The sequence below is a fragment of the Oncorhynchus nerka genome, linkage group LG27 (genome assembly GCF_034236695.1).
Source record: "Oncorhynchus nerka isolate Pitt River linkage group LG27, Oner_Uvic_2.0, whole genome shotgun sequence".
In the NCBI taxonomy this organism is placed as follows: domain Eukaryota; kingdom Metazoa; phylum Chordata; class Actinopteri; order Salmoniformes; family Salmonidae; genus Oncorhynchus; species Oncorhynchus nerka.
In genome coordinates this window covers 11,781,774-11,801,109 of record NC_088422.1, presented here as the reverse complement: position 1 = coordinate 11,801,109, position 19,336 = coordinate 11,781,774, and the positions used below count along the sequence as shown (strand labels likewise).

Here is a 19,336-nt window from a genome sequence, read left to right as displayed (position 1 = left end):
TGTTTTTTGGGGTGGTAGGGTCTTCAACCTTACATAGTGCTTTTTGGGGTGGTAGGGTCTTCAACCTTACATAGTGCTTTTTGGGGTGGTAGGGTCTTCAACCTTACATAGTGCTTTTTGGGGTGGTAGGGTCTTCAACCTTCCATAGTGCTTTTTGGGGTGGTAGGGTCTTCAACCTTACATAGTGCTTTTTGGGGTGGTAGGGTTTTCAACCTTACATAGTTCTTTTTGGGGTGGTAGGATTTTCAACCTTCCATAGTGCTTTTTGGGGTGGTAGGATTTTCAACCTTCCATAGTGCTTTTTGGGGTGGTAGGATTTTCAACCTTCCATAGTGCTTTTTGGGGTGCTAGGGTCTTCAACCTTACATAGTGCTTTTTGGGGTGGTAGGGTCTTCAACCTTACATAGTGCTTTTTGGGGTGGTAGGATTTTCAACCTTACATAGTGCTTTTTGGGGTGCTAGGGTCTTCAACCTTACATAGTGCTTTTTGGGGTGGTAGGGTCTTCAACCTTACATAGTGCTTTTTGGGGTGGTAGGGTCTTCAACCTTACATAGTGCTTTTTGGGGTGGTAGGGTCTTCAACCTTACATAGTGCTTTTTGGGGTGGTAGGGTCTTCAACCTTCCATAGTGCTTTTTGGGGTGGTAGGGTCTTCAACCTTACATAGTGCTTTTTGGGGTGGTAGGGTTTTCAACCTTACATAGTGCTTTTTGGCGTGGTAGGGTTTTCAACCTTACATAGTGCTTTTTGGGGTGGTAGGGTCTTCAACCTTACATAGTGCTTTTTGGGGTGGAAGGGTTTTCAACCTTACATAGTGCTTTTTGGGGTGCTAGGATTTTCAACCTTACATAGTGCTTTTTGGGGTCGTAGGGTCTTCAACCTTCCATAGTGCTTTTTGGGGTGGTAGGGTCTTCAACCTTACATAGTGCTTTTTCAGCACACAAACTATGAATAGTTGTCTGTCTGTATTCATGACAACCTTTGTGAGGACGTTTTTAGCAAATTGACTGTTCCTCACTAAACAAGATGAAACATCCCTGCGTTGTATTTCTACCATGCTCTTTCAGAGACTGTGTTTTCCTTTGGGTGAGTAACACTCCTATCGTGCATTGCTCTCTGGTACTCTGTAGCTGGTTGATGACACCGGGCTAATATTTGAGGCGAACAGTATGATGAAGTTGGAAATGGAGCAACGAGGGACCACCTGGTGTTTCGTTTCAGCCGAGATGTGACACATCGGTATGCGGTGCCAACGTTGCCAGATTGGTTTTGAACCTGCGCCACCCTTGGATCTGCTGACGCCATCGCGCCTGTCAAAAGGCAATCCGCATTCCCCCATGCAGTCTGTTCTCAAAGCCAGCATAGTATTGCTGTGAATGTTATCGACTCCAAGCACCGTGCCGTTGTTTTGGTGTTCTCTATCGTAATGATCTCAACCACTTGACATATACGACACGGGGGAAAGGGCGGGAGGGAGGGAGGGAGGGAGGGAGGGAGGGAGGGAGGGAGGGAAGGCAAGAGAGTGCGAGAGATAACTTTTGCCATTTGTAAAAGTCTTGTAGCAACTTACTGGTTAGACGTTTGTGCTGTCTTATAGCAGTCTCCTAAAGGCATTACCAAAATGGTTGTTTATTTGTTTTGTGTAGCCTCCTGGTGTGATTGTAACCACCCACTCAAACACTTCCAGTCAGACAACCAAACCAGAATCACAACCTCTCTAAAGAATGACCTGCATGCCAAGTGTGAGGATACCCACAAGCTAAGTTTGAAAGACTGACAGCGATCAAAATAGTATTTTTTATTTTATTTAACCTAAGCTCTCCTCAACAGTGCAATACAGATTTATCGGAAAATACACTATCAAGACGTATATTAAAAAATATGTAAGTCAAAGAAGAGGTGGTAATGTTACGTGTGTGTAAGGGTATGTTATGTGTGTGTAAGGGTCTGTTATGTGTGTGTGTAAGGGTCTGTTATGTGTGTGTGTGTAAGGGTCTGTTATGTGTGTGTGTAAGGGTCTGGTATGTGTGTGTGTAAGGGTCTGGTATGTGTGTGTGTAAGGGTCTGTTATGTGTGTGTGTAAGGGTCTGTTATGTGTGTGTGTGTAAGGGTCTGGTATGTGTGTGTGTAAGGGTCTGTAATGTGTGTATGTAAGGGTCTGTTATGTGTGTGTGTAAGGGTCTGTTATGTGTGTGTGTAAGGGTCTGGTATGTGTGTGTAAGGGTCTGTTATGTGTGTGTGTAAGGGTCTGGTATGTGTGTGTGCGTAAGGGTTTGTTATGTGTGTGTGTAAGGGTCTGGTATGTGTGTGTGTAAGGGTCTGTTATGTGTGTGTGTAAGGGTCTGTTATGTGTGTGTGTGTCTGTAATGGGTCTGGTATGTGTGTGTGTGTGTAAGGGTTTGTTATGTGTGTGTGTCTGTTAAGGGTCTGGTATGTGTGTGTGTAAGGGTCTGGTATGTGTGTGTGTAAGGGTCTGTTATGTGTGTGTGTGTGTAAGGGTCTGGTATGTGTGTGTGTAAGGGTCTGTTATGTGTGTTTGTAAGGGTCTGGTATGTGTGTGTGTAAGGGTCTGTAATGTGTGTGTGTAAGGGTCTGTTATGTGTGTGTGTAAGGGTCTGTTATGTGTGTGTGTAAGGGTGGGTGAGTGAGTCAGAGGCAGTGCAAAAAGTCTCTTGAGATGCAGGTGTGAAGAGTCAGTGAAGGTGCAGGTGATTTGTGTCTGTGGTTTCATTCACAATCAGATGTTCTGGGTAGGAATGCGGTGGATGTGGACGGTTGCTCGGGTTTTCAATCTGACCTTTTCTCTCCATAAGAGCTTGGCCCTTTTCCGGTCTGCTGACGCGATTCATTCCTGAAACTCAGAGGAGAGACAGGGTGGGGGGGTCATTAAAAATGCATGGGGGTCCTCTGGGTCTGTCTCCACATCAGACATCATGTCTTCAGTTGCCCCCCGCAAAGCGCTGCTTCTCCTTGAGCAGAGAGTTCTTTTGACCACTTTACCAGAGCCTGTGAATTTTCAGGAGACAATAAGTTATTTTGCCCAATGAACAAGACTGGATTATTTGACCTTTATTTAACCAGGCAAGTCAGTTAAGAACGAATTCTTATTTTCAATGACGGCCTAGGAACAGTGGGTTAACTGCCTGTTCAGAGGCAGAACGACAGATTTGTACCTTGTCAGCTCGGGGGTTTGAACTTGCAACCTTCCGGTTACTAGTCCAACACTCTAACCACTAGGCTACCTGCCTGCCGCCCCGAATCTAAAAGCAATTTTTTTTTTAAAATCAGACTAAAATCAGTGGAACAAGTCTCAACTTTTAAAAATTCAGTACTGTATTTAAAATGTAGGGATTGGTTTTCATTTATAAACTAACGTATCCCTGGCAACGTCCCTGTAGCTTTTCTATGTCCCAATCCTTTGTTTTCTCTGTCTGGTGTTTTCTACATCTTAGGCCTGGGGTTTTCCACATCTTAGGCCTGGGGTTTTCCACATCTTAGGCCTGGGGTTTTCCACATCTTAGGCCTGGGGTTTTCCACATCTTAGGCCTGGGGTTTTCCACATCTTAGGCATGGGGTTTTCCATATCTTAGGCCTGGGGTTTTCCACATCTTAGGCCTGGGGTTTTCCACATCTTAGGCCTGGCGTTTTCCATATCTTAGGCCTGGGGTTTTCCACATCTTAGGCCTGGGGTTTTCCACATGTTAGGCCTGGGGTTTTCCATATCTTAGGCCTGGGGTTTTCCACATCTTAGGCCTGGGGTTTTCCACATCTTAGGCCTGGGGTTTTCCACATCTTAGGCCTGGGGTTTTCCACATCTTAGGCCTGGGGTTTTCCACATCTTAGGCCTTTCTACTTCAGCCCAATTACCGATTTGCAGCTGCGTCTGAGGAGTCCGTGTTGTGTATTAGCGATGGTTGTACACTATGCATCAACATCCTTGAGGAAATTGTCAAATTATAGAACTATGTTACATGTCTTTATGGGACGACTCACCTTCAAAATCTGCCATGCGCCACTCTCCATCTGAACTGTTGGGGAGCAACTGATCACAAAGGACCTGTTACTGTAATCCGTTTCATTTAAGAACACCACGAGCGGTGCTTCTTATTGCTCAATTCATGCTGATTTAAAATTAGATTGAGCAATATTGAACTTGCGGAAAGCTCATTCCGTCACACTCGACAAACATCTGTCGTCTGTTTCGGTGAGGTCACTAGTCTGCTATAGATGCTGCTGCTGCTGTTGTTGTTGGAATAGTTAAAAAAACTTTGATCTAACTAGTCAGTTAAGAACCGAGACGGAAGAGGAAGCAAGACATCTCACTGACAAATAATGTTCTGGTTCATGTACAAGAAGTCCAGCCGTATCTGCTATCGCATTGGTGTCTATGGGAGAGACACCCCTTAAGTCTTACTGGGGCAGCAAAACACATTTTAACTGCCGGGAAGAATATTGGTGCGCTCGATGATGTAATAGTGAGAAATATTCATCTTACAGTTGATGCACTGAAAGCAGACAGGCCAACTACCTGCTAGAATCTCAACAGGGTTTTCTCATTTCAATGCACAATAATGAAAAAATGTGGCTTAAGGGACATGTGGAGGATGTCCATTATGATTGTTGGACCTATTTTGTCAAAGCACGTACCATCTCACGTGCAAGATGTATATTGGAGCGGGTTGGAGAGGCTCATTGTCACAACAGTTCAACAGTTCTGTGAGAGCTTTGTAAGGAGCTTTGTATGGAAAACAGTAATGCACACCAAATATGCACCTCCGTAGCCACTTGAAGAAATGTGTTTTGGACTATGGTCCAGTATGTGGTTTCTGGTGCTTTCCATTTGAGCGGGCCAATGGTTTCAGTTCAGTTAAGGAGAAAGGTTTTAACTGCCCAAGAGCTTGGTCTGGCAAACTGACGTAGATTAAATGAGAAAGGTGTTAGTAGGCGGTCATGAGAGATGCCATACACATAGGTCCTGATGGTACCAAGTACTTACATGCCATTGATCAATAAGGATCTTGTCACGTTTACGCCCTCTCTGTCCTCTAGGTCGTCAGGCTGCTGATTATCCCGCGCACCTGCGCCTCATGACACTCACCTGGACTCCCATCATCTCCTTGATTATCTTCCCTATATCTGTCACTCCCCTGGTTTCTGTTCCTGTGTCATGTCTGTGCGTTGTTCGTGTCTCTTATTTTGTATTGTGTTTAGTTTCTGTATTAAAACACTCACTCCCTGAACTTGCTTCCTGACTCTCAGCACACCTTGTTACAGATCGGAACAGTGTTGAATTATAGCACTGAGCTCAGACATTATTTACCTGCCCCCTAAACAGCTGTGTCATAGCAACTGAAGACAGAAATGATCTGTATGGTGTCCTCACTATACTGTGTGTGATATGAGTACAATAGACAAAGGGCAAATTAGCACATGTAAACATCCATGACCTTCCAGAGCCGACTAATCAAGACTGATCGAGTTCTGTTTGTATTCAGACTTCTCAATAATGAGCTTCTACTTCTTATTGTTAAAGATATTCTGACTTACATGTACGCACTCGGAAACAGGCCATTTTACACAGCGTTAGATTGTAGAGAATATGTTAATATGTTGGTCAAACTTTATATGTTGGAAAACTTTATACAAATATGTTGGAATCTCCTGTGTTCATCTCATTATTCTGTCAGTCTGGGCTTTTTCTCCTTCCCTCTGTCAAAGCCCCGGAGCCTCTGTGCAGACTGTCAAAGTGTCTGAGCCTCTGTGCAGACTGTCAAAGTGTCTGAGCCTCTGTGCAGACTGTCAAAGTGTCCGAGCCTCTGTGCAGACTGTCAAAGTGTCTGAGCCTCTGTGCAGACTGTCAAAGTGTCTGAGCCTCTGTGTAGACTGTCAAAGTCTGGGAGCCTCTGTGTAGACTGTCTAAGTCTGGGAGCCTCTGTGTAGACTGTCAAAGAACTCTCAAAGGAATTTATTAATTAATTCAAAATTTGACTGAATTTGACTCCCAATATTCTGTAAATGAATTGTGTGTGTGTGTGTGTGTGTGTGTGTGTGTGTGTGTGTGTGTGTGTGTGTGTGTGTGTGTGTGTGTGTGTGTGTGTGTGTGTGTGTGTGTGAGAATGCGGGTACGGGGATGGGGGAAGACACTGCTCTAGATAAGCGACTGATAAGATCCTCAGATTACATCAAAGTGCAGCCCTTGTGTGTAGGCGTGTGCGTGCGTGTGTCGGGCGTGCTTGTGTGTGTGCGCACATGCATTCATTACAAATGGGCCAAAGAGGCACGGTATAACTCCCTCCATGGCTTCTGATACACTTCCACCTTAACTAGGGTTGTGCAATTTCGGGAACTTTCAATAAATTCCCTGGTTTTCCCGGAATCCTGTTTGGAGGAATCCAGGATTTCCTGCATTTTCGCTCCTGATCCCGTGAATCCACCAACCAGGATTTGCTGCTTATTCCCTCCTGATCCCGGGAATCCTCCAACCAGGATTTCCTGCATTTTCGCTCCTGATCCCGGGAATCCACCAACCAGGATTTCCTGCATTTTCCCTCCTGATCCCGGGAATCCTCCAACCAGGATTTCCTGCATTTTCCCTCCTGATCCCGGGAATCCACCAACCAGGATTTCGGGGAAACCAACAGGATGCTGGTGTCTCAGGCTGGGTGAGTTTAAAAGTGTCCTAGCAAAGAGAGGCCCTCCTCTCTTTCCCTACTGGACATGAATGTCGTTGAGGGCCCCTGAGGCCCTGTGAGGACTACTGACCCCACTCTAACCCTGCTTTCCCCAGGAACGGTCATTATCAGAATCAATAATAGGTGGCCCGTCTTTCTACAACCCACCGCACTAATGCAAAGATGGTGTAACTCTTCTCATGCAAAGATGGTGTAACTCTTCTAATGCAAATATGGTGTAACTCTTCTAATGCAAAGATGGTGTAACTCTTCTAATGCAAAGATGGTGTAACTCTTTTAATGCAAAGATGGTGTAACTCTTCTAATGCAAAGATGGTGTAACTCTTTTAATGCAAAGATGGTGTAACTCTTCTAATGCAAAGATGGTGTAACTCTTCTCATGCAAAGATGGTGTAACTCTTCTAATGCAAAGATGGTGTAACTCTTCTAATGCAAAGATGGTGTAACTCTTCTAATGCAAAGATGGTGTAACTCTTCTAATGCAAAGATGGTGTAACTCTTCTAATGCAAAGATGGTGTAACTCTTTTAATGCAAAGATGGTGTAACTCTTCTAATGCAAAGATGGTGTAACTCTTTTAATGCAAAGATGGTGTAACTCTTCTAATGCAAAGATGGTGTAACTCTTCTCATGCAAAGATGGTGTAACTCTTCTAATGCAACGATGGTGTAACTCTTCTAAGACATTCTACTGCTCTTGTAACGTCAGTTCAATTCTTTATTTTTCGGCTGCATCATTTTTTACCTCATATATCCCTTTCTGCTTTCTTCTCTCGGTTTGTAAGTGTCCAACATATTCTTAGATAAAACAAACTTGTGAAGTAGGGCCATTTGCTGAGTTTTTCAGGAGCGAGATCACACACAAAAGTTGAAGAACAACAACAACAACAACAACAGCAGTGCTCCCAGTGGCAGTCCCATGTGGTACATTGTGGATCAGTGCCACTGTGAGGACAGAGAACAGGTTGAAGGGAACTCTGGAGGTAAGAATCAAAAGGAAGTTTAAACGCCGGTCTGCACATAAACAGGCTAGAGTGTGAGTGTGCGAGTGCCCTCCTGCCAAAGCACGACATCACACATAAAAGCCACCAATGCTCCCAGATGGCACTGCAGTGTATAGCTGCCGTTTTACATGCTCCTGACCAATTCTGTTTGTTTCTGTTTTTTTACTCTGATCTTCACTTTTTATTGTACCTAATATCTCCGCCATCGTATCCTATGACCGAAAACAGCTTCTGGACATCAGACGAGTCGGCAGATGTGGATTTACTGCTCATTGAGGACCAGGCCCTAATCGACCTGACTCGAAAGAGGAAGAGACGGCTCAAGAGAGGCAAACGAGTGGGATCCCTGAAGAGACTACAACGGCCAGTAAATAAACCACCTCTACCCTCTTTTTTATTGGCGAATGTACCATCTCTGGAGAACGTACTGGACGACCTCTGTCTATGTACCACCACAACCTGATGCTGGCACTAAAGACTGAAACTGAAACTGAACCATGCATGAGAGCACCAGCTGGTCCGGACGGCTGTGCGATCTCGCTCTCGCTCTCCCTAGCCGATGTGAATGAGACTGTCAAACAGGTTAATATTCACAAGGCCGCAGGACAGATTACCAGGACGCTTACTCAGAGCATGCGCTGACCAGCTGGCTAGTGTCTTCACTGATATGTTCAACCTCGAACTGACCTAGTCTTTAATACCTACATGTTTCAAGCAGACCACCATTGTCCCTGTGCCCAAGAATGACAAGGTAACCTGTCTAAATGACCTTTGTCCCGTAGCACTCACATCTGTAGCCATGAAATGCTTTGAAAGGCTGGTCATGGCTCACATCAACACCATCATCCCAGACACCCTGGACAAACACACCAATTTGCAATCCACCCCAACAGATCAACAGATGACGCAATCTCTAATGCACTCCACACTGCTCTCTCCCACCTGGATAAGAGGATCACCAATGTGAGAATGTGTTTAATTGACTACAGCTCAGCGTTCAACACCATAGTGCCCTCAAAGCTCATCATTAATCTTAGGATCCTGGGACTGAACTCCTCCCTCTGAAACTGGATCCTGGACTTCTTGACGGGCCACCCCCAGGTGGTGAGGGTAGGCAACAACACATCTGCCACACTGACCATCAACACAGGGGCCCCTTAGCGGTGTGTACTTAGACCCCTCCTGTACTCCCTGTACACCCACGACTGTGTGGCCATACATAATCCCAACACCATCATTAAGTTTTCTTGTGACACGTCGGTGATTGGCCTGATCACGATGACGATGAGCTGCCAGGACAACAATTTCTCCCTCAACGTCAGCAAGACAAAGGAAACTGATCGTTTACTCCAGGAAACGGAGGGCTGAGCACGCCTCCATCCTCATCGACGGGCTGTAGTGGAGCGGCTCGAGAGCTTCAAGTTCCTCAGTGTCCACATCACTAAGGAATTATCATGAATTACCAACATAGTCGTGAAGAAGGCACGACAACGCCTCTTCCTCCTCAGGAGGCTTAACATATTCAGCATGGGTTCTCTCAGATCCTCAAAAGGTTCTACATCATTGAGAGCATCTTGACTGGCTGCATCACCGCTTGATATGGCAACTGCTTGGCATCCGACCGCAAGGCGCTACAGAGGGTTGTGCCTACGGCCCAGTACATCACTGGGGCCAAGCTCCCTGCCATCCATGACATCTATACCAGGCGGTGTCAGAGGAAGGCCCTAAGTAGTTAAATAGTTAACCAATCGATACCCGGACTATCTGCATTGACCCTCTTTAGACTAATCACATATGCTGCTGCTACTGTTTATCATCTATCCTGTTACCTAGTCACTTTTTATTGAATTAGGCAAGTCAGTTAAGAAAAAAATTCTTATTTACAATGATGGCCTACCCCGGCCTAACCTGGACAACGCTGGGCCAATTGTGCGCCGCCCTATGGAACTCTCAATCACAGCCGGATGTTATACAGACTGGATTCGAACCAGGGATTGTAGTGGCACCTCTTGCACTGAGATGCAGTGCCTGTAGGGAAGTGTGTAGACCTCTGCGCCGCTTGGGAGTCTTAAATCTTACCTTTGTTGGCTTGCATAGGATTTGTGTAGCTGTGTAAATGTATGTCTGTGCAATTGTATGAGAAAGATATGCGAGTCTGTCTGAGATAGCGATCACCCTGGTTTTATTTTCTCAGGGATGGTTGGGGTAGTTGGGCCCGGAGGGGGATAGAACTGGGGGTAGGTGGGAGTCTCTGGCACAGATAGACAGACGGAGAGGGTCAGGGTTCATATGGACAGGGTCAGGGTTCTGCTCTGCAGCTGCAGCTGATCCTGTGGATATGATAAGGATAGCATTACCTCACGGCTGCCACGACTACTGCCCAGATATGTCATCAAGGGAGTGTTCCACAAGAAGGGGCCCCTTCACTCCAAACCCCTCAACCCCTTCACCCCCTCCAGATAAAGGGTGAAGAGATGAGATGTCTGGGGAAGCATTATGTCGCGAACTCGAGATCCCTGTGCCAGGAGTCAAGTGTTGTTGCTGTCGTATCACAAATCTGATGGAGAGGTGTGGGTAGGGTAGATGTGAGAGGTTTAGCCTGCGTCCCAAATGTCATAGGGCTCGGCTCAAAAGTAGTGCACTATATAGGGAATAGGGTGCTATTTGGTACGCATCCATACAGGGCTGAATGGAACCTTTGGGACACCATAGAGTGCTGAATGGAACCTTTGGGACTCCATAGAGTGCTGAATGGAACCTTTGGGACGCCATAGAGTCCTGAATGGAAACTTTGGGACTCCATAGAGTGCTGAATGGAACCTTTGGGATGCCATAGAGTGCTGAATGGAACCTTTGGGACACCATAGAGTGCTGAATGGAACCTTTGGGATGCCATAGAGTGCTGAATGGAACCTTTGGGACGCCATAGAGGGCTGAATGGAACATTTGGGACGCCATAGAGTGCTGAATGGAACCTTTGGGACGCCATAGAGTGCTGAATGGAACCTTTGGGACGCCATAGAGTGCTGAATGGAACCTTTGGGACGCCATAGAGTGCTGAATGGAACCTTTGGGACGCCATAGAGTGCTGAATGGAACCTTTGGGACGCCATAGAGTGCTGAATGGAACCTTTGGGACGCCATAGAGTGCTGAATGGAACCTTTGTGACGCCATAGAGTGCTGAATGGAACCTTTGGGACGCCATAGAGTGCTGAATGGAACCTTTGGGACTCCATAGAGTGCTGAATGGAACCTTTGGGATGCCATAGAGTGCTGAATGGAACCTTTGGGACGCCATAGAGTGCTGAATGGAACCTCTAGGACGCCATAGAGTGCTGAATGGAACCTTTGGGACGCCATAGAGTGCTGAATGGAACAAATGCCAATCCTTTAGCTTACAGTCCTATGTTGCCTGTAGCATGATGTACTATATTACCCATAATGCTCTATAACACTTCCTTATTCATACATTGTCCTATTCAGTAATACTAACCATATTCATGAATCAACTACTGCATATACTGAAAGCACCTCATCACAGAAGAAATACCCAAATGATTAATATCAATGTATTTACCAGGTAGTTGACCAATATAATAACTAAACTACTGATGTCTATAATCCTTTGAAATTACATTTTGTTTTTGCAAAAAATAATAAAAAATATATCCACTGTATATCAAATATATCCCATTTAGTAGACGTTTTTATCCAAAGTGACATTCAATCATGTGTTTATACTGAATATTTTTGTATGGGTGGACCCAGCTTGAAGTTGATATAGGAAGATCATATATTTTATTGAAGTGGTCACAGGGACTGTTCTACTTAATGCTACTATTGCTGTGATGGGATGATGGTACAGTGGTAGAGAGGAGTTATGGACTGTTTACTACCATGCCTTTAGGGGCTCTCCCTGTTCTCTGTTTACTACCATGCCTTTAGGGGCCCTCCCTGTTCTCTGTTCACTACCATGCCTTTAGGGGCCCTCCCTGTTCTCTGTTTACTACCATGCCTTTAGGGGCCTTCCTGTTCTATGTTTACTACCATGCCTTTAGGGGCCCTCCCTGTTCTCTGTTTACTACCATGCCTTTAGGGGCCTTCCTGTTCTCTGTTTACTACCATGCCTTTAGGGGCCCTCCCTGTTCTCTGTTTACTACCATGCCTTTCGGGGCCTTCCTGTTCTCTGTTTACTACCATGCCTTTAGGGACCCTCCCTGTTCTCTGTTTACTACCATGCCTTTAGGGGCCCTCCCTGTTCTCTGTTTACTACCATGCCTTTAGGGGCCCTCCCTGTTCTCTGTTTACTACCATGCCTTTAGGGGCCTTCCTGTTCTCTGTTTACTACCATGCCTTTAGGGGCCTTCCTGTTCTCTGTTTACTACCATGCCTTTAGGGGCCTTCCCTGTTCTCTGTTTACTACCATGCCTTTAGGGGCCCTCCCTGTTCTCTGTTTACTACCATGCCTTTAGGGCCCTTCCTGTTCTCTGTTTACTACCATGCCTTTAGGGGCCTTCCTGTTCTGTTTACTACCATGCCTTTAGGGGCCTTCCTGTTCTCTGTTTACTACCATGCCTTTAGGGGCCCTCCCTGTTCTCTGTTTACTACCATGCCTTTAGGGGCCTTCCTGTTCTCTGTTTACTACCATGCCTTTAGGGGCCCTCCCTGTTCTCTGTTTACTACCATGCCCTTACGGCCCTCTCTGTTCTCTGTTTACTACCATGCCTTTAGGGGCCCTCCCTGTTCTCTGTTTACTACCATGCCTTTAGGGCCCTTCCTGTTCTATGTTTACTACCATGCCTTTAGGGGCCTTCCTGTTCTCGGCTCTTCTCTGTTTTCTGCAATCTGTCTGCCTCCAGGAACTCTATTGATGATCACATCTTTAGGACATTCTGTATGTGTGTGTGTGTCCTTTGACTGCCTGTACTGCTCGGTAAGTCACCCAGTCAGCCTAGACTGGCAGCCCTGTCAGAGGCACTTGGCTTGGGGAGGAAGAGGGGAAGGAGGGATGGAGGATAGGAGGAGAGCAGGACAGGGGTGAATTACACAGAGTGATAAAGCTGCCACGTCTGACGAATGAGCCGTCCCCCTTTCACGATCCTGTTTCATGTGCCAATCAATAATTTAGGCCTGCCGCTTTTGAGCAATGGACCCATCCCGCTCAGGGAATGACAGATGAGGGGTGAGAATGGGTTTAAAAGAGAGCGGGAATTAGCCAAAGTGAGAGAGAAAAACTGAAGAAAATGTGTTACAAAAATAACTTAATTACGTAACAAATCAAATAAAACCAACGCCAAACCTTTTCATATTTTTCTTATCTATTAGAGCAGAAGTCGTTTTTCTTAACAGTCTTGTTTTTTTTAACGTGCATACTAAACGCCCTGAACGCCTGAACGCCTTGGGTGCCCAGCATTCAAATAGGGATAAGGACTTGAAGCTGGAGCTTTAGTGTTGAGAAATGAGATCCTGAGTGCCAGAGCTCCACACGACGGCTAAATGTCTCGGTGAGTTAGAAGCCTGGTTGACAGACTGGTTGACAGACTGGTTGACAGACTGGATGACAGACTCCAAGTGAGAAGAGGGCGCTATAGTGGAGGCTAATGAGACCTGGCCCGATGACGAAGCACAAGGAAATTACAGGCTAGAGCATAAGCACAGCTAAGAGTATATACATCAAGGGTTTAAGTCCCAAATGGAACCCTATATAGAGAGCCCTGGTCAAAAGTAGTGCACTGTAGAGGGAATAGGGTGAATAGAGTGCTATTTGGGATGCAGATTTGTTGTCAGAACACTCATGTATGTACGTCACCTGGAATTCTTCAGAGCTTTGATGAATCACTGACTCTCGTAACATCCCACTCTGTGACCTATGCTGATTGGGGGAGCCAGCGGTGGGCGTTTTGTCGGAAATGGAGGGAAATATTTCAGAGATATTAGAGGCGTTTAGAATTAGTTTAGAGAACATTTTCATTGGGGATTTTCCCTGGAGTTTTACCAAAAAGCTTCAGACTAGTGTTTTCCTCCACCATGGTCAAGGTCCAGCGACTCACTGGGGCCTTGGTTGACCTGCTCTGTCTTGAGTCCACTGGAACTTTTTGGGAGATATTTACATAACAATGGCTAACTATGAACATGGTTTAACATAGGGGTTCCCCAAACTTTTTGGGGCCATGACCCCATTTTGTAAAATGCTCGAGACCCCAACCATGTGAAAAAAATTATGTAATTAACAGCCAATGTTAACTTTTTTATTTGGGGCTATGGCAGTCAAAAACATTCTAACGGTATTTCTGATTGTCTTCTCAACTCACCATCACATACTGTACATTTAATGTGGGCTATGACAGTCAATTGTAAATAAGTCTGCCATAATGTCTCTTATCTCACCACCACTAATGAGATGGGTGTGCTGGATGCATGTCGTGTCCGAGCGTCTCGAAGTCAGGGGGGCGTGGCTTCTCGATGTCAGGGGGGCGTGGCTTCTCGAAGTCGGGGGGGCGTGGTCCACAGTGCGCACCTCATCTCTGCTGTCACATCCAACCTGGATCAATATTTGGTTGTAATGCAGACGAGAGCACTGAATCCAGCTACACACAGATATGAGCTGGCGAAGGGTACCATGACTTTTAATGCTCAGAGGGAGACGGCAGTGTGTTCCCTTTGAGTCAGGAACCAATATTCCTCAGTGACCCGTGAATGCGTTGTCTGCCCGATTTCGGTCATGTGACAGTTCAATCAGGTGTTTATTTTCACTTAACGGCAGTAGTGTAAAGTACTTATGTAAAAATACTTTAAAGTACTACTTAAGTCATTTTTAGGGGGTATGTGTACTTTACTTAACTATTTATATTTTTGACAACTTTTACTTTTACTTCACTACATTCCTAAAGAAAAGGATACACTTTTGACTCCATATATTTTCCCAAAACTACTGCCGGTACTACAGGATAGGATACTTACCAAGAGTACATGCCTGGTCATCCTCTGATCTGGTGGACTTACTAAACACAAATGTGTCATTTGTAAATGATTTGCTTAATATAAGGAATTTTAAATATACTTAAGTATATTTTAGCAATTACATTTACTTTTGATACTGAAGTATATTTGAAATCGAATACTTTTAGACTTTTATTAAAGTAGTATTTTACTGGGTGACTTTCACTTTTTTCTTGAGTCATTTTCTATTAAGGTATCTTTGACTCAAGTATGACATTTGAGTACTTTTCCCACCACTGCTTACCGGCATGTCAACTGAGACAGGATCACAGTCAAATGGATTGGGAAGTAGGTACCAAAGTGCTCTTCCAAGCGTTGGAGGTGAGCAGTCATCACTCGTGACAGACATTTACTTGATGCTGTTTCTTGTTAGAAACATGCACAGCCGAGGGAACGGTTGGCACGGTTGGCTTCTGAAACACTCTCTCCAATAATAATTCTTTCCTCTGAATCCACTGATTAAGTCACTCACCTGCATTCTTCCGTTCAGTTCATTCAGTTTCCCAAATATATCACATTTTCTTTTCATTACACAGAAAGTCAACCAATTCAATTTTTTATTTTTTTGACATCCATCAGTTCCTCTGTCAATGTGAAACATCTTTCCAACACTCCCCCTCGATAACCACCAAGCCTCGGTGTGAAATAGAAGATTGTCATACTCTGATCCCATATCTCCACATAGTTTTACAAACAGGCGTGCGCACAGTGGATGTGGTTTGATGTATCTCGGCCCTCACAGCTGTCACCCATTTGGAGACCATAAACCGGGGAGTTTTTGAGTCGTTCAGTCAGTTTCCTCTTGATTGCTAGCAATAGCATACATTATTAGTTTAACAGTGTTATCTGACGAAGGCATTGATTTGAGTTTCTGTGCCTCCGTCTCCTTAGACATTGTTTTCACCTTATTAATTGTGTCGGGTAATATCAAAGTCTCTGCAGTAGTGTGTGGTTTCATAACGTAGCAGGCCTAGCCATTCACCATGGGAATGGTTCAAGTGCAATGGTCAAGTACGTTCCTATCCCATGATCTAAGGGTGCTCTCTGGTTGAATTAGATCTTTTAGATCGGAATCATTTTCATTTACATGTTTAAAGTGAAAACCACATTACAAAGATTTTGAGATACAAAGACGATATTAGAATGTTATATATTTTTTGTTTGTATTTTTCTTCAGGATTTTGGAAATTCTCCCACGACCCCATTTTCATATCAGGCGACCACGCGTGGGGTTGCGACCCCTAGTTTGACAACCGCTGGGTTAACACCTTCCACTGTTATTGTTGATTCTCACAAGTCCTGTGTCAGGCGTAGCTATGGAAACACACTTCCCAAATAATAACACAGGCACTAACATTACCATAATCACTGGAGACAAAGCCACTACTATCTCTCTGCTGCATATTTTGTAGAACCTTCTAGAATCTTCATCAGCGAAAATGTCAGAGCTGATCATGAAAGGAAGCTTTTCTGTTACAATTACTATTTCTCAATAAAATGTGAAGAAGATACAATTGTTGTTAATTTAATAGGATTTGAGGAAGTTTTTGTGTGGTGGTCAGTATTGAGAACAAGAATGGTTGATATTTGCAGGTATTTGCAGAGAAATTGTCTAACATATTAATCATAACGCTGATATTTAGTATAAGGCATAATCCCTTCTCTCTCTCTCTCTCTCTCTCCCCATCCCATCCCCCCCTCTCTCTCTCTCTCTCTCCTCCCATCTCCCTCCCCCTTTCTCTCTCTGCAGTGAGAGATGAAGATGACTTCCTGGGGTTGGGAGAGCTGCCCGAGACCTTTCCCTCGGACCCCCCGGAGCCTCTCCCCCACTTCCTGATGGAGCCAGAGGAGGCGTACATCGTCAAGAACAAACCAGTCAATCTCTATTGCAAGGCCACGCCCGCCACTCAGATTTACTTCAAGTGCAACAGTGAATGGGTTCACCAGAAGGACCATACGGTGGAGGAGAGAGTGGACGAGAACTCAGGTCAGTGGGAGACAGTGATGATGATGGTTGATGGTGGGTGGAGGAGGAGAGAGTGGACGAGAAAGGTCAGCGGGAGACCATGATGATGATGGTGATGACGATGATGAATGTCACTTACACTGGCCTGGAAACCATGTGGGGTAGATGTACATTTAGATTAACGTCATAACACCTATGTGACATTATACACAGTCACCTCTGGGGCAACAATGTTCCTCACACATTTTCATATTGGCTTCAAAAGCAGGTGAAGATAGAGAGATAGGCTGCCTTGTCCAAGTCAGGTGAAGTTAGAGAGATAGGCTGCCTTGTCCAAGTCAGGTGAAGTTAGAGAGATAGGCTGCCTTGTCCAAGTCAGGTGAAGTTAGAGAGATAGGCTGCCTTGACCAAGTCAGGTGAAAATAGAGACATAGGCTGCCTTGTCCAAGTCAGGTGAAGTTAGAGAGATAGGCTGCCTTGTCCAAGTCAGGTGAAGTTAGAGAGATAGGCTGCCTTGACCAAGTCAGGTGAAGTTAGAGAGATAGGCTGCCTTGTCCAAGTCAGGTGAAGTTAGAGAGATAGGCTGCCTTGACCAAGTCAGGTGAAGATAGAGAGATAGGCTGCCTTGACCAAGTCAGGTGAAAATAGAGACATAGGCTGCCTTGTCCACCAAAGGTTTACTACAGAACCTGAAAGGCATGCCACTGAAGTGACATAGCAGGAGGAAGGGCCTTTATTTGGTTTCCTCCTCTGTGATAGTTAGCCACATGTCACCAGTTGAAGTGGACAGAGAGAGAAAAAAGCTGGACGCTCTCTCTCAATTCAATTCAAGGGGCTTTATTGGCATGGGAAACGTGTTAACATTGCCAAAGCAAGTGAGGTAGATAATATACAAAAGTGAAATAAACAATACAAATTAACAGTAAACATTACACATACAGAAGTTTCAAAACAATAAAGAGATTATAAATGTCATATTATATATACAGTGTTTTAACAATGTACAAATGGTTAAAGGACACAAGGGAAAATAAATAAGCATAAATATGGGTTGTATTTACAATGGTGTTTGTTCTTCACTGGTTGCCCTTTTCTTGTGGCAACACGTCACAAATCTTGCTGCTGTGATGGCACACTGTGGAATTTCAGCCAGTAGATATGAGTTTATCAAAATTGCAGTGTCTTAGACTGCTGCGCCACTCGGGAGCCCAATATGGGAGATTATCAAAATTGGATTTGTTTTCCAATTCTTTTGGGTCTGTGTAATCTGAGGGAAATATGTCTCTCTAATATGGTCATACATTGGGCAGGAGGTTAGGAAGTGCAGCTCAGTTTCCACCTCATTTTGTGGGCAGTGAGCACATAGCTTGTCTTCTCTTGAGAGCCATGTCTGCCTACGGCGGCCTTTCTCAATAGCAAGGCTATGCTCACTGAGTCTGTACATAGTCAAAGCTTTCCTTAAGTTTGGGTCAGTCACAGTGGTCAAGTGTGCCACTGTGTACTCTCTGTTTAAGGCCAAATAGCATTCTAGTTTGCTCTGTTTTTTTGTTAATTCTTTCCAATGTGTCAAGTAATTATCTTTTTGTTTTCTCGTGATTTGGTTGGGTCTAATTGTGCTGTTGTCCTGGGGCTCTGTGGAGTGTGTTTGTGAACAGAGCCCCAGGACCAGCTTGCTTAGGGGACTCTTCTCCAGGTTCATCTCTCTGTAGGTGATGGCTTTGTTATGGAAGGTTTGGGAATCGCTTCCTTTTAGGTGGTTGTAGAATTTAACGGCTCTTTTCTTGATTTTGATAATTAGTGGGTATCTGCCTAATTCTGCTCTGCATACATTATTTGGTGTTCTACGTTGTACACGGAGGATATTTTTGCAGAATTCTGCTTGCAGAGTCTCAATTTGGTGTTTGTCCCATTTTGAAAAGTATTGGTTGGTGAGCGGACCCCAGACCTCAGAACCATAAAGGGAAATGGGCTCTATGACTGATTCAAGTATTTTTAGCCAGATCCTAATTGGTATGTTGAAATGTATGTTCCTTTTGATGGCATAGAATGCCCTTCTTGCCTTGTCTCTCAGATCGTTCACAGCTTTGTGGAAGTTACCTGTGGTGCTGATGTTTAGGCCAAGGTATGTACAGTTTTTTGTGTGCTCTAGGGCAACAGTGTCTAGATGGAATTTGTATTTGTGGTCCTGGCGACTGGACCTTTTTTGGAACACCATTATTTTGGTCTTACTGAGATTTACTGTCAGGGCCCAGGTCTGACAGAATCTGTGCAGAAGATCTAGGTGCTGCTGTAGGCCCTCCTTGGTTGGTCTCTCTCTCTGTCTCTCTCTCGCTGTCTGTCTGTCTGTCTGTCTGTCTGTCTGTCTGTCTGTCTGTCTGTCTGTCTGTCTGTCTGTCTGTCTGTCTGTCTGTCTGTCTGTCTGTCTGTCTGTCTGTCTGTCTGTCTGTCTGTCTGTCTGTCTCTGTCTGTCTCTCTCTCTGTCTCTCTCTCTCTCTGTGTCTCTGTCTGTCTCTCTGTCTCTCTGTCTATCTCTCTCTCTCTCCCTCTCTCTCTGTTTCTGTCGCTCTCTCTCTCAGTTTGTCTCTGTCTATCTCTCTCTCTCTCTCTCTGTCTGTCTTTCTCTCTCTCTGTCTGTCTGTCTCTCTCTGTGTCTCTGTATCTCTCTCTCTCTATGTCT

General features: G+C 44.9%; 1 protein-coding gene across 1 annotated transcript in view; it reads left to right on the top strand.

Annotated features, from left to right (window-relative positions):
- unc5ca (unc-5 netrin receptor Ca) overlaps nt 1-19,336 on the top strand; it is a 367,477-nt gene that overhangs the window by 189,452 nt on the left and 158,689 nt on the right. The window contains 1 exon segment of the mRNA XM_029637116.2: nt 16,444-16,680. Within this exon segment, the coding sequence (XP_029492976.2) occupies nt 16,444-16,680 (237 nt within the window).